The sequence below is a fragment of the Salvelinus alpinus genome, chromosome 12, assembly GCF_045679555.1.
Source record: "Salvelinus alpinus chromosome 12, SLU_Salpinus.1, whole genome shotgun sequence".
Taxonomy (NCBI): Eukaryota; Metazoa; Chordata; class Actinopteri; order Salmoniformes; family Salmonidae; genus Salvelinus; species Salvelinus alpinus.
This window is the reverse complement of record NC_092097.1, coordinates 29,417,455-29,433,545: the sequence shown is the minus strand read 5'-3', so window position 1 is coordinate 29,433,545 and position 16,091 is coordinate 29,417,455. Positions and strand designations below refer to the sequence as shown.

The window sequence follows — 16,091 nt, the reverse complement described above, 5'->3', positions numbered from 1 at the left end:
AGGCTTGCATAGGTTTATGTGGCTTATAATGTAGCACAAATTACTTTGGTTGAGTGTGTGTTTTTGCACTAGTCTAATGTATTATTTTGTTTATGTGTGTACATTATGTGCTTGCACGCATGCCTGTGTATGACTCAACTGCATGTGTGCATGCAACTATGTGCTGTGAACATCATAGCGGTCTTTTGCAGGTTGGCAGGTACATTAAATATTCAAGGTCTTCAGTGCAGTGCTGGCTCGCCTGCACATGCGTCCGTACATTATTAATGCAGGGGAATGGTTCAGGACCACCGTGTGTGTGTGTGTGTGTACCCTACCACCCCTACCCAGATTGGAGTAAACTAACAGACAACAATACTTCTACTGCTACTTACAGCTATTTTGGCTCACATCTACAGTATCTGTAGTTAAAGAATTGACATATTCATAATTTCCCCTTGGATTTTCACCCACTGCGGCCAATACACCATTCATTCTGATCTTAATGACAACCCTCTGATGTCCACAGATGAACCCATCTTTCCCAGTATAATGCCATTTTGCTATTTCCTTTTGCAATACATCCCTCCATTTTACTATGATGTGTTATGAGGGTCCTGATCCTCCCTATTCGTAACATTTCTGACGATATCGCCCTAAAAAGAAATACTTGACCCAAGAGTATAAAGATATTTCCCATTGACTGATCGTGGTTTTTCAGATCCCCTAACAATACAGTTTGCAGATCTGAACCCTGATATTGTGACATAAAAAGCAAGCAACCAATGGACAGTACCAGAAAAGTCTGCACAAGGCTGACTGTTCAATGCCCCATATATTGAGCATTCATTTTATAGAATAGCTTAAATTGGAAAGAAACGATTGATGTGTCAATTGTTGTTTTATATGTCAGTTTATAGAGCCGATGCCATGCCAAGTGATCTTGATGGGTATGGTCTTTTTCACAATGTATTACATCTCAAAGTTACCTTCACATATCAATCAGATGTACTTATAAAGCCCTTTTTACATCAGCCGATGTCACAAAGTGCTTTACAGAAACCCAGCCTACAACCCCAAACAGCAAGCAATGCAGGGGTATTATAGCTGGTGGGCACACACATTTTTAGAGCACAATCTATCAAACCCACACACATACTTACTAACCTCGTACTCATATACACTAATCTGGTTTTCAGAGGTCAGTATGGAAGGTATCCGTCTATATGAGATACTTGTGTGTTCAGTCAATAGATCTCCTCTCTTGCTGTCATAAACCTCAGTGTTGTACTGTTCCTGTCATTACAGCTCATAATGTCCTCCGCTTTACTGGACAAACTCCAAAGGTTCTATTTACCATCGTCAACATGGCGGGAGGGAGAGAGACAGCGTGAGAGAAAGAAAGGGGGCGAGAGCAAGTGAAGGGGGAAAAATATGTGTGTGTGTGTGTGTGTGTGTGTGTGTGTGTGTGTGTGTGTGTGTGTGTGTGTGTGTGTGTGTGTGTGTGTGTGTGTGTGTGTGTGTGTGTGTGTGTGTGTGTGTGTGTGTGTGTGTGGGGAGAGAGGCCTAGCTGGGTTCAGTCACATCACGCCTCTGTGTTAACAGGTCTATGAACTCTCTGGGAGTGTGTTTGCAGCTTGGCTCTATGTAACCACTGGACACACAGTCTGTAGCACTCTCTATAGGCAACCTGGTAGCATTCTGTCTCTCTGTCCCCCCATTTATTTCTATAGAATATCCTGTAGGAAAATCAACATTGGAATCTGCTTTTTATAAAGTTTCCTTACAGTGGACTGTATAGTGTCTGCCTGTGTACAAGGCCTGTGGCTCTAATCTACTCTAGACAATATGTTATTGTTGAAGGATTGTCAACATGCTCAGAAAGAACCATGGGTTATTAGGCTCACATCTCATATGATTTATTCATAACGTATTATTGCTTCAACCCCACCATGCACTTGAGAAAATACACATATTAATCAGTATAGAGTGTACACACACAATGGGCAAGTGCCCAAACATGTATATACACACACACTTTCCACTGTGTCTCTGAGTTACTTCCCTCTGTGTTCAGTTAGGAATACAATTACAATTTCAATTCTCGCTCAAGGCTTGGAGCCTGAGATGCCTCCTCCATTTCTCCTCCTTTTTCTTTATTTCAGCTTATCAACTCAGCCCACATACTGGAGCAGATCAGTGCAGGATGACTTGCTAACTGTTGGGAGCTGAGAGAGTGGCCTCTTTAGAATGCGTAACGGAGCAGAGGATGTGTCTCTTAGATTGGCCGGTTAGCATGGGGACTATAAGGAGGTTTTAAATGGAGATAATTCACCCAGTCTGACTGTGTGTCTGCTCTGTATTCACATCACTGTTGTGATGGAATGTAGAATGTCAGTGGCTTGTTTTGTTGGTGGAAGATTCTGGTTACTGTTGGGTAACGTGCGATCTGACACATAGACATACACTGCATATAAACAGTGAGTGTTGTTGGGTCAGAGTGACCATGACCCTAGTGGTGGACTGCGGGTCATTTAGCGCTGTGTGATTAGTTAACTACTCAGTGCTGCTGTCCTCTAATCCAGACAGCTAACTACTTAACATTACAGTACAGTAGTGGAAAATAGCCCAATGAGTTTCTTATGGACCCTGAACATGAAACAAGCAACATGACGTCATCTGAAAGAACAGGCCCATATCCTGTTTGTGAAAGTACTCCGACGTTTTAATTTAACGCTAATGATGATTAAGTGCCTTGTCTCAGCGGCTGTGGAGAGGGGGGGTTACAATACGACGGCTTCCTCTGAAGTTAACACACAGGTCGTGCTGTTGACGTTATTGGGTATAGGAAACTCTGTGAAACCCTATGAGACAGAGTGAGGCACCCACTGAGTGGAGAGGGGGCCTCGAGGCATAACAATACTACCGTTTATATTATGCACTACTATAGATTGACATGACTGTTAGGCTGTAACTGGATAGGGAGCGACTGGAAGGAATATGAAAAGAGACAGATTAACTCAGAGAAAGGAAGGAGAGGGAGAGATGCATGTCAGCGTTAAGGCCTGAGGAAGAGGAGGGGGTTTAGATGTGAGGCGGCCTTGCTTGCTGCCTGTTTAGATTTCTCCACTAACGGGAGTGTATTTTTAACCTCTGGCTGTTTTTGTTCTTTGTGCAGGTGCTGGAGAGTCAGGGAAGAGCACTATTGTGAAACAGATGAAGTAAGTAGAGCTCCATGCCTGGCTGGCTGTCTGGCTGTCTGGCTGGCTGGCTGGCTCCTCATTGTTTTTTTTTTGCTGCTGTTCCCGTCAAGCATGAGCAATTAACCCAATATCACAACCTGACTCTGATGTCATTGTCAACACAAGCAGACAGGGACAGTACATTCTTAAACTAGATACCCAGAATCCTCTACATATCCTTTCTCATGCTATAATCTATACAAGGTGTCCCCAATTACATTCAGCCAATTTTATTCTTCAGTGGATGATAGTGGGGCCAGAACATAATTATAAATAGTTTTTACACTGCAAATTGACCACAAGAAGCCCAAACAGATATAGTATTTGACAAAAACATAATAATTTAAAACCTTGATTACATTGGGATACGATCACGTATGCCTCTTTATCTATGCATGGGAATACTTGGGAATAGATTTTCTAATTTAAAATCACTTTGAGCTGATTTCCTGGTCATTTTACAGTCTTCAATGTCCCCTCCCCGAACAATCTCCGAAAACTTGGGGGGCCAAATCCAATCATTCGGCCTGCGGGCTGCCTATTGCGGAACCCCATCTGCATTGACCCATCTTGCACTAACTTTTTTGACTCACATACGCTGCTGCTCCTGTTTATTATCCATCTGTTACCTAGTCACTTTACTCCTACCTATATGTACATATCTACCTCAATTACCTCATACCCCTGCACATTGACTCTGTACTGGTACCCCATGTAAATAGCCAAGTTATTGTTACTCATTGTGTATTTATTTCTCGTGTTATAATTTTTTCTATAATTTTTTTCTCTGCATTGTTGGGAAGGGCCCGTAAGTAAGAATTTCACTGTTAGTCTACACCTGTTGTTTACGAAGCATGTGACATAAGATTTGATTTGATCTATAAAGTGCATACTACTTCCTATACTTACAGTCGTAAGCCTGTTTCTTTCTCAACTGTTAGATAATGGGTTTGAGGTCTCCCCGGGAATGGGCAGCCACACACACACACACACACACACCCACACACTGATAAAAAGGTATGGAGCAGAGGAGTTTTTCTCACCATGATTAATGCATTGACTCCTTCCCTGCTAGCTCATATTCCAAGGAGCTACTCTGACAATAGAGTATACAGTTATCTTAAGTCTACGCTGTACAGGATGCTTCCTACTAGCCACGCTGGATCATTTGGAACATATAGAGAAGATACAGGTTATTAACCTGGTAGCAGATCTGGACCTGTATGTTCTGGAGCACATTACTCTTTTGTCATGTTTGTCATGCCAAACATTTATGCACAAACTGGAAAGCACATGGAATAGGTTAGTTACTGGTTGGTGCCCTGTGCATCTGAACATCCAGCCAAACACACTGTTTTGTGTGGCCTCTGGCTGGGTGTATTATAACACCTACTTCACCTGTTCTTGAACCATGCAGTTTTTTCAGGAGCGCTGGGGTAAATCTGTAGGACTAAAGCTGATGGTTATGAGCACCTTGGCTCTGGAGGCACTGTTGTCTCTGTATAACCTCCGCTGCTCAATCTCACAAATGAAAACACACATACTCACATACTTAAACCCTCAATCCCTCTCACAGACATTCTTGATGACAAACACAGACGTTACTGCCTGTAAATACCAAAACACACACACACCTACCCCCCACATACACATCAATGCAAGCACAACAATTATCCTTTATATATTCACACACACACACACACACACACACACACACACACACACACACACACACACACACACACACACACACACACACACACACACACACACACACACACACACACACTCTTCAATGGTTGAATTATTCCTCCACATTCTCGTCGTGCCATGCTTTCAATCTCTTTTTCATCCACTCACACAGATCACTTCAACTGACGCTATTAAACCATTTCACACTGGATTAATAACACACACACCACACACACCCCTGTAATAAATGGGCGAAACACTGTCAAAACCATCCTGATGATGAAATCTCCGTCACCCATTAGCCAGTAACTTGTTTTGACTTGAAAATGATTGTATTATACTGAACAAAAATATAAACACAACATGTAAAGTGGTCCAATGTTTCAAAAGATTCTGATTGGCTGGGCCTGGCTCCCCAGTGGGTGTGCCTCGCTCAGAAGTGGGTGGGCCTATGCCCTCCCAGACCCACCGATGGCTGCGCCCCTGCCCAGTCATGTGAAATCCATAAATTATGGCCTAATTAATTAATTTCAGTTGATTGATTTCCTCTTATGAACTTTAAATCAGTAAAATTGTTGCATGTTGCGTTTTATATTTTTGTTCTGTATAATTGCCTTTAGTATAAATAACTTTAGGGCTCCACTAACAAGGAAAAGGCTTCATCATGATTTGCTCGGAATTTCAAAATTTAACTTAGATTTCAGAATTAAAATTAATTCTGCTGTGGTTCTTCTTGACTATTACCATTATGAATTTGCAGTCTCATCTGGTCTCATCTAGGAAAATGTCTGTTTCGACATGAAATCTAGTTATTTTACATTTTGGGGAAATTGAACATGACTTTAAACAAATAAGTCTCCCTGGTTCACCTCCAACCTCCCCAGCCAGCGTGGCTCTTTGGTGTGTTGTCTCCGCTGAATTGTAATTGAGAAAATACACTTTGTGGGCTCATGGGGCGTCAGATAGCCTAGTGGTTAGAGCGTTGGACTAGTAACCGAAAGGTTGCAAGCTTGAATCCCCAAACTGAGAAGGTAAAAATCTGCTGTTCTGCCCCTGAGCATTAGTGAGGTCAGGCACTGATGATGGGCGATTAGGCCTGGCTCGCAGTCGGCATTCCAATTCATCCCAAAGGTGTTCGTTGAGGTCAGGGCTCTGTGCAGGCCAGTCAAGTTCTTCCACAACACTCCAGCCGATACTTGGCTATGGAGATTGCATGACCCACCCCTCTCTCCCTCCTGTTTAAATGACCCACCTCCTCTCTCCCTCCTGTTTAAATGACCCACCTCCTCTCTTCCTCCTGTTTAAATGACCCACCTCCTCTCTTCCTCCTGTTTAAATGACCCACCTCCTCTCTCCCTCCTGTTTAAATGACCCTTCCGACTCTCTCTCTCCTGTGTCTGTCAGGATCATCCATGAGGATGGCTACTCAGAAGAAGAGTGTAAACAGTACAGAGCTGTGGTCTACAGCAACACCATCCAGTCAATCATGGCCATCATCAAGGCAATGGCTAACCTCAAGATCGACTACGAAGAGGCCGCTCGAGCGGTAAGACACACACACACACACACACACACACACACACACACACACACACACACACACACACACACACACACACACACACACACACACACACACACACACACACACACACACACACACACACAGTGCATCCACCTGAGCAGCCACTGTTCTCTCTGCATACACCCCACTGCTGCTCCAAAAGCCAACCAGCCCTTGAACCGCTCCCACTCTTCTCACAAAACAGACTTCTCCACTTTATCCCTCTTCTCTAGTCCAGCTCTAATCTGTCTGAAGTGAGACGGGGGAAATGATCTATGATCTATGATCTCTTCTTCCTGAAGTGCTACGTGACAATAGCCTCCAGACAGTTTAGAGTTTCGAGTAGTATAGCCTCCCCGACCTTGTATGAGGTGGAGTGAGTGCCATACAGTGATGTGCCATGTGTACTCAGTCCTGCTGCCCATGTGTGTCAGTAGACTAGGGGGACCACTGCAGAGCTAAGCTGCCTGTCTGCCCAGTGGGAACTACTGAGAGATATGACACAACAATAAACAACTATCCATGTGTTCTTAGTAAGAGCCAATTATAGTCATGCCCCCCATGTCTCTCCCAAACAGGATTTACAGTTCCTCTCTATGCAAATAGGAATCTTATGAAATATTTTCCTGTTCTTTATATTACCAACCTAACAGAAGTATTATTAAGTGAGCAATCTGCTCACTCTCTCGACCAAGTCCAATTTTGGATTTGATCAAGTGTTGAGATAAAGACCTAATTTTGTACTACTTGCCAGTGTTACTTTCCTGTGCAGAGGAGGTATGGAGAGGGAAGAGTGTTCTCCTGCTGGTATGTGTCACAGTTGGTTTATTGGAGGTAACTAGCTCTGCAAGACATATTCCTGCTACAAATCTCTGCAGGTCTGTCGGTGTCTCTCAAAATTATAAAAAAAACAGAAATCAAAACTTCACAGCGGTGAAACTAATCCAGTGTTATATATTATAACCTAACCTGATTGACATAAGGAATTCAGAATGATAATGTTGTACACTGTAAAACAGGCTACATTCTCCAACAATGGGCTTTGTGGATTATGCTGCTCTACTAGCTCTAAGCAGAGCCATGTATTTAGATATATGGCTCTGGGGACAAGGAAGCTTGCAGAGGAAACACTCACTCGTATACCTAGCATGTGACTGATGAACTGTCCCAATATCTGGAGTGAGGGATGTTGCTTAAGATTGCTTTGTGAAGCGTAGATTTGGATGTATCATAGTAAAGTGTTAGACCTGGCCGGCCTTACCTTTTTATTTAATTTAGATGAATAGTTGTTCTGTCTTTATACATGGTGGTTGATAAAGTGATTTACATTCTATGGGACTAATGCATCTCATTCACTACCAATGTACAGCACCCATGCCTATTGAGATAGACCTTTTGTTAAGTCATTTAGGTGTTAATAATGATGAAGTAGGAATGGGCTGTCGGCTTATTCCTGTCTCAGACCAATCTGTACACACACACACACTACAGCTTGCTCATCTAATACACTCCCAGTGACTGTGTAGTGCTGAAGGGGGCAGGGCTCTCTCTATAGTCCCCCACTGCAGTATATCTATCAGGTGTATTCACTGCTGCAGCGTCTAACTCAGCCATGATAACTTCCTTTACAAAGCAGCTCCCCAGGGGTAAGACTGTAAGAGGGAGTGCTACTCAAAATGTACTGGTGTCTTATTCTCTTGGCTTGATAGTTTAGTTTATTACATGTTGTCACGCCCTGACTTTAGTTATATTTGCTTTCTTTATTATTTGGTTAGGTCAGGGTGTGACAAGGGGTGGTTTGTTTAGTTTTTGTATTGTCTAGGGTTTTTTGTCTTGTCTAGGGTTTTTTGTTATCTATGGGGATTTTGTATTGTCTAGGGGTTGTAGGTTTATGGTGGCCTGAGTGGGTTCCCAATCAGAGACAGCTGTTTATCGTTGTCTCTGATTGGGGAGCCTATTTAGGTTGCCATTTTCCATGTTGGTTTGGTGGGTAGTTGTCCATGTTTAGTTGCCTGTGAGCACTACGTTGGCGTCACGTGTTCGGTTTGGTGGCGAATTCTTATATTAAACAAGTATGTACGCTCAAAACGCTGTGCCTTGGTCCACTCCTTTAAACGGCCGTGACAGAACTACCCACCACCAAAGGACCAAGCAGCGTGGAGGAGAGGACTGGACATGGGAGGACATCCTGGATGGCAAGGGATCCTACACATGGGAAGAGATCCTGGCTGGAAGGGATGGCCTCCCATGGGAACAGGTGGAGGCAGCCAGGAGAGCGGAGGCAGCAGGAAAGGGGAACCAGCGGTATGAGGGAACACGGCTGGCAAGGAAGCCCGAGAGGCAGCCCCCCCAAAACAATTTTGGGGGGCACACGGGGAGTGTGGCAGAGTCAGGTTGGAGACCTGAGCCAACTACCCGTGCTTACCGTGGCGAGCATGGGACTGGTCAGGCCCCGTGCTATGGGGTGATGCTCACGGTGTCGAGGCGGGGCATTCACAGGCCGGTGTGCTCGGTGCCAGCGTCCCGCATTTGCCGGGTGGAAGCTGGCATCCAGCCAGAACGGGTGGGGCCAGCTCTGCGCTCGAGACCGCCGGTACGCCTCCACGGCCCAGTGTAGCCGGTGCCTCGGCCAAGGACAAGGCCTCCTGCATGTCTCCCCAGCCTGGTGAGTCCGGTGCCTCTGCTAAGTCCTAACCCTCCTGCATGTCTCCCCAGCCTGGTGAGTCCGGTGCCTTCTCCCAGAGCCAGGCCTCCTGTGTGTCTCTCTATTCCAGTGGTGATCCATGGCACAAAGCCTCCAGTGGTGATCCATGGCACGAAGCCTCCAGTGGTGATCCATGGCACGAAGCCTCCAGTGGTGATCCATGGCACGAAGCCTCCAGTGGTGATCCATGGCACGAAGCCTCCAGTGATGATCCATGGCACGAAGCCTCCAGTGATGATCCATGGCAAGAAGCCTCCAGTGATAATCCATGGAACGAATCCTCCAGTGACGATCCATGGAACGAAGCCTCCAGTGACGATCCATGGCACGAAGCCTCCAGTGAGGATCCATGGCACGAAGCCTCCAGTGAGGATCCATGGCACGAAGCCTCCAGTGAGGATCCATGGCACGAAGCCTCCAGTGAGGATCCATGGCACGAGGCCTCCAGTGAGGAGTTATGGCACGAGGTCTCCAACGAAGGCCGTCAGTCCGGAGCCTCCAGCGACGCCCTTCAATCCGGAGCCTCCAGCAACGCCCTCCTGTCCGGAGCCGCCAGAGTCTCCCTCCTGTCCGGAGCCACCAGAGTCGCCCTCCTGTCCGGGGTCGGCGGCGAGGGTCCCCGTCCCTCACCAGAGCCGCCACCGCGGGGAGATGCCCCCAGACCCTCCCGTTTAGGTTTGCGGCCGGGAGTCCGCGCCTTTGGGGGGGGGGGGTACTGTAACGCCCTGACTTTAGTTATATTTGCTCTCTTTATTATTTGGTTAGGTCAGGGTGTGACAAGCGGTGGTTTGTTTAGTTTTTGTATTGTCTAGGGTTTTTTGTTATCTATGGGGATTTTGTATTGTCTAGGGGTTGTAGGTTTATGGGGGCCTGAGTGGGTTCCCAATCAGAAACAGCTGTTTATCGTTGTCTCTGATTGGGGACCCTATTTAGGTTGCCATTTTACATATTGGTTTGGTGGGTAGTTGTCCATGTTCAGTTGCCTGTGAGCTCTACGTTGGCTTCACGTGTTCATTTGATGTTTTATTGTTTTGGTGGCGAATTCTTATATTAAACAAGTATGTACGCTCAAAACGCTGCGCCTTGGTCCACTCCTTTAAACGGCCGTGACACATGTTCTGTAGATTGGCTGTTTAAAGTATTTGACTAAATGTAACAACAGAGATCTGCCCTAGTTTTCATTTTACACACTGTTGTGAAATTCCGGTCACTTTTCAAAAAAATCCCAGGTTTTCCAGAAATCCGGTTTGGAGGATTTCCGCAATCAGAAGGGAATAAGCCAGAAAACCGTAATCCTCCAACCAAGATTACTGGAAAACCAGGGAATTTAATTTTGCACCTATAAAAACCATACTGTTCTCTCTTATTGTGCACACCTTAAGGGCTCTTGAAGGGAGGGGGTGGGCTCAGGTGTCATAGTCTTGACACGATACAGAACATCCTCCTTCAGTCGCCATAAAACTAGTCTGTTTATCACAGACTTTAATTACCACACAATACACTCACTCAAGTACACACTCTATTCCTGTGAGCTACTTTAAAGAGGCCTTGATCACCTGGTGTATTTGTTTTGATTCCTCTTCTTAGAACTCCCTCCATCACTTACAGTGGGGCAAAAAAGTATTTAGTCAGCACCAATTGTGCAAGTTCTCCCACTTAAAAAGATGAGAGAGGCCTGCAATTTTCATCATAGGTACACTTCAACTATGACAGACAAAATGAGAAGAAAAAAATTCCAGAAAATCACATTGTAGGATTTTTAATGAATTTATTTGCAAATTATGGTGGAAAATAAGTATTTAGTCAATAACAAAAGTTTATCTCAATACTTTGTTATATACCCTTTGTTGGCAATGACAGAGGTCAAACGTTTTCTGTAAGTCTTCACAAGGTTTTCACACACTGTTGCTGGTATTTTGGCCCATTCCTCCATGCAGATCTCCTCTAGAGCAGTGATGTTTTGGGGCTGTTGCTGGGCAACACGGACTTTCAACTCCCTCCAAAGATTTTCTATGGGGTTGAGATCTGGAGACTGGCTAGGCCACTCCAGGACCTTGAAATGCTTCTTACTCCTTCGTTGCCCGGGCGGTGCGTTTGGGATCATTGTCATTTTCTTAACCAAAAAGTTATATTTTGGTTTCATCTGACCATATGACATTCTCCCAATCTTCTTCTCGATCATCCAAATGCTCTCTAGCAAACTTCAGACGGGCCTGGACATATACTGGCTTAAGCAGGGGGACACGTCTGGCACTGCAGGATTTGAGTACCTGGCGGCGTAGTGTGTTACTGATGGTAAGCTTTGTTACTTTGGTCCCAGCTCTCTGCAGGTCATTCACTAGGTCCCCCCGTGTGGTTCTGGGATTTTTGCTCACCGTTCTTGTGATCATTTTGACCCCACGGTGTGTGATCTTGCGTGGAGCCCCAGATCGAGGTAGATTATCAGTGGTCTTGTATGTCTTCCATTTCCTAATAATTGCTCCCACAATTGATTTCTTCAAACCAAGCTGCTTACCTATTGCAGATTCAGTCTTCCCAGCCTGGTGCAGGTCTACAATTCTGTTTCTGGTGTCCTTTGACAGCTCTTTGGTCTTGGCCATAGTGGAGTTTGGAGTGTGACTGTTTGAGGTTGTGGACAGGTGTCTTTTATACTGATAACAAGTTCAAACAGGTGCCATTAATACAGGTAACGAGTGGAGGACAGAGGAGCCTCTTAAAGAAGAAGTTACAGGTCTGTGAGAGCCAGAAATCTTGCTTGTTTGTAGGTGACCAAATACTTATTTTCCACCATAATTTGCAAATAAATTCATAAAAAATCATAAAATGTGATTTTCTGGATTTTGTTTTCTAATTTTGTCTGTCCTAGTTGAAGTGTACCTATGATGAAAATTACAGGCCTCTCTCATCTTTTTAAGTGGGAGAACTTGCACAATTGGTGGCTGACTAAATACTTTTTTGCCCCACTGTATTAACCAGTTCATGGGCTGGACTGGGTTAGACTGGGGGAGGACTGGGCAGACACAGGTTAACCAGCTGTATGGAACTTAGGCCAGCATGTCTCTTCTCAGTCAATGCAGCTTTAGGAGTTTGTCCATCTTTTTCCTGCAAAACATTGATGCATGGAGGGATGGTCAAGAGGGTTTTGTGGGCAGTGCACTAAGCCGATGTGGGAGCTGTGTAATCGGCCCTTTTCATGCTCTGTGTGTTTGTGTGTACATACTTGCGTAAGTCAGCGTGGGACCATGCTAGGGGAAAGCCCTACACCACATTCTGTGTGTAAGTCAGGGCTGAGACCTGGCGGAAACCTGCCTGTGTCTACAGGTATAATTACCTCGGTTATCCTGTTCTCATGGACCCTTCCAGAGGGATGCTGTGCCCTGGGGTGCTCCCCTGTGGCTACTCTGAATGCTGAGTCACCTGTATGGCTGGCTCGAACACACACAGACACACACGCGCACACACAGACACACACAGACACACACAGACACACACAGAGCTCTGAGAAAGAGTGAGGACAGTCTCCAGTGGATAGGTATGATTACTGTGTTTAATGGTTCTTCTGTTTGTAGTGCAGACTGTCTAATTGTGTCCTCCAGTCTAATTGACCTTGTTGAGACCTGATCTATTACTGTCTGCTTTACCATGGCCAAGTTTGTTAACGTTGATTAGTTAAGGTCTCTTGTCTGTTCCACTTGGTCTGACTCATTCCTAACCCTGTGTGTGTCTGTGTCGCCTCCAGGATGATGCCCGCCAGCTGTTTGCCCTCTCAGGGGCTGCTGAGGAGCAGGGCATCCTGCCAGACGACCTATCGAACGCCATGCAGAGGCTCTGGGGCGACGGAGGGGTGCAGGGCTGCTTTACGCGCGCCCGCGAGTACCAGCTCAACGACTCAGCTGCCTAGTGAGTAACGACCAACACCACTCTTCCCACTTGGCTACGTACCTCTGCCAGGCTCATAGTCTACTTTGTCATGGTCCTCCTCTTCTCCATGTTACCATGTAGTACCTGTAAGGCTGTACCCAAATATATGCAAGATATGCAATTTTGATGTGTGATTTCTAACTTTTAAAACATTTTTGGGAAACTACAAAAACATAAACACCTGTAAGAATGGAACTTTTGGAACACCATCAAATCAAAGTTTATTTGTCAGGTGCGCTGAATACTTTAGGTGTAGACCTTACAGTGAAATGCTTACTTATAAGCCCTAACCAACAGTGCAATTTTTAAGTAAAAAAAGGTATTAGGTAAACAAAAGATAGCTAAAGATTTTTTTTAAAGATAAATGATAGTTAAAATAACATTAGCGAGGCTATATTTTCAGGTGGTACCGGTACAGAGTCAATGTAAGGGGGCACCGGTTAGTCGGGCTAATTGAGGGATTACAGATGAAGTCGGAAGTTTACATACACCTTAGACAAATACATTTAAACTCAGTTTTTCACAATTCCTGACATTTAATCCAAGTAAAAATTCCCTGTCTTAGGTCAGTTAGGATCACCACTTTATTTTAAGAATGTGAAATGTCAGAATGATAGTAGAAATAATTATTTATTTCAGCTTTTATTTCTTTCATCACATTCCCAGTGGGTCAGATGTTTACATACACTCAATTAGTATTTGGTAGCATTGCCTTTAAACTGTTTAACTTGGGTCAAACTTTTCAGGTAGCCTTCCACAAGCTTCCCACAATAAGTTGGGGGAATTTTGGCCCATTCTTCCTGACAGAGCTGGTGTAACTGAGTCAGGTTGTAGGCCTCCTTGCTCGCACACGCTTTTTCAGTTCTGCCCACAAATTCTATGGGATTGAGGTCAGGGCTTTGTGATGGCCACTCCAATGCCATTAACTTTGTTGTCCTTAAGCCATTTTGCCACAACTTTGGAAGTATGCTTGGGGTCATTGTCCATTTGGAAGACCCATTTGCAACCAAGCTTTAACTTCCTGACTGATGTCTTGAGATGTTGCTTCAATATATCCACATCATTTTACTTCCTCATAATGCCATCTATTTTCTGAAGTGCACCAGTCCCTCCTGCAGCAAAGCACCCCCACAACATGATGCTGCCACCCCCGTGCTTCATGGTTGGGATGGTGTTCTTCGGCTTGCAAGCCTCCCTCTTTTTCCTCCAACCATAACAATGGTCCTTATGGCCAAACAGTTCTATTTTTGTTTCATCAGACCAGAGGACATTTCTCCAAAAAGTACGATCTTTGTCCCCATGTGCAGTTGGAAACCGTAGTCTGGCTTTTTGATGGAGGGTTTTGGAGCAGTGTCTTCTTCCTTGCTGAGTGGCCTTTCGGCTTATGTCGATATAGGACTCGTTTTACTGTGGATATAGATACTTTTGTACCTGTTTCCTCCAGAATCTTCACAAGGTCCTTTGCTGCTGTTCTGGGATTGATTTGCACTTTTCGCACCAAAGTACGTTCTTCTCTAGGAGACAGAACACATCTCTTTCATGAGCGATATGACGGCTGCGTGGTCCCATGGGGTTTATACTTGCGTACTATTGTTTGTACAGATGAACGTGGTACCTTCAGGCGTTTGGAAATTGCTCCCAAGGATGAACCAGACTTGTGGAGGTCTACAATTTTATTTGGCTGATTTGTTTTGATTTTCCCATGATGTCAAGCAAAGAGGCACTGAGTTTGAAGGTAGGCCTTGAAATACATCCACAGGTACACTTCCAATTGACTCAAATGATGTCAATTAGCCTATCAGAAGCTTCTAAAGCCATGACATAATTTTATGGAATTGTCCAAGCTGTTTAAAGGCACAGTCAACTTAGTGTATGCAAATTTCTGACCCACTGGAATTGTGATACAGTGAATTATAAGTGAAATAATCTGTCTGTTAACAATTGTTGGAAAAATTACTTGTGTCATGCACAAAGTAGATGTCCTAACCGACTTGCCAAAACTATAGTTTGTTAACAAGACATTTGTGGAGTGGTTGAAAAACAAGTTTTAATGACTCCAACCTAAGTGTATGTAAACTTCCGACTTCAACTGTATGTACATGAATGTATAGTTAAAGTGACTATGCATAGTTGAACAGAGTAGCAGCAGCGTAATGCAAATAGTCAAGGTAGCCAATTGATTACCCGTTCAGGAGTCTTATGGCTCAGAGGTAAAAGCTGTTGAGAAGCCTTTTGGCCTTTTGTCTTTGACAATTTTTAGGGCCTTCCTCTGACACCGCCTGGTGTAGAGGTCCTGGATGGCAGGCAGCTTAGCCCCAATGATTTACCGGGCTGTACGCACTACCCTCTGTAGTGCCTTGTGGTCAGAGGCTTTGAGGGCACTATGGTGTTGAACTCTGAGCTGTAGTCAATGAATAGCATTCTCACGTAGGTGTTCCTTTTGTCCAGGTAGGAAAGGGCAATGTGCAGTGCAATAGAGATTGCATCATCTGTGGATCTGTTTGAGCGGTATGCAAATTAGTGAGTTTAGTGGGTTTCTGGGATAATGGTTGTAATGTGGGCCATTGCCAGCCTTTCAAAGGACTTCATGGCTACGGACGTGAGTGCTAAGGGTCTGTAGTCATGTTGGAAGGTTACCTTAGTGCTTAGTGCTCTTGGGCACAGGGACTATGGTGGTCTGCTTGAAGCATGTTGGTATTACAGACTCAATCAGGGACATGTTGAAAATGTCAATGAAGACACCTGCCAGTTGGTCAGCACATGCCCGGAGCACATGTCCTGGTAATCCGTCTGGCCCAGCGGCCTTGTGAATGTTGACCTGTTTAAAGGTCTTACTCACGTCGGCTACTGAGAGTTTGATCACACAGTCGTCCGGAACAGCTGATGCTCTCATGCATGTTTCAGTGTTACTTGCCTGGACGCTAGCATAGAAGTGATTTAGCTCGTCTGGTAGGATCATGTCACTGGGCAGCTCGCGGCTGTGCTTCCC

At 44.9% G+C, this 16,091-nt stretch overlaps 1 protein-coding gene across 2 annotated transcripts in view; it reads left to right on the top strand.

The window, feature by feature from the left end:
- LOC139535844 (guanine nucleotide-binding protein G(i) subunit alpha-2-like) overlaps window positions 1–16,091 on the top strand; it is a 96,319-nt gene that overhangs the window by 66,796 nt on the left and 13,432 nt on the right. For both annotated transcript variants that reach the window (XM_071335679.1, XM_071335680.1), the window contains 3 exons: window positions 3,158–3,200; window positions 6,318–6,459; window positions 12,921–13,081. In XM_071335679.1, the coding sequence (XP_071191780.1) occupies window positions 3,158–3,200; window positions 6,318–6,459; window positions 12,921–13,081 (346 nt within the window). The remainder of the gene's footprint in view (window positions 1–3,157; window positions 3,201–6,317; window positions 6,460–12,920; window positions 13,082–16,091) is intronic.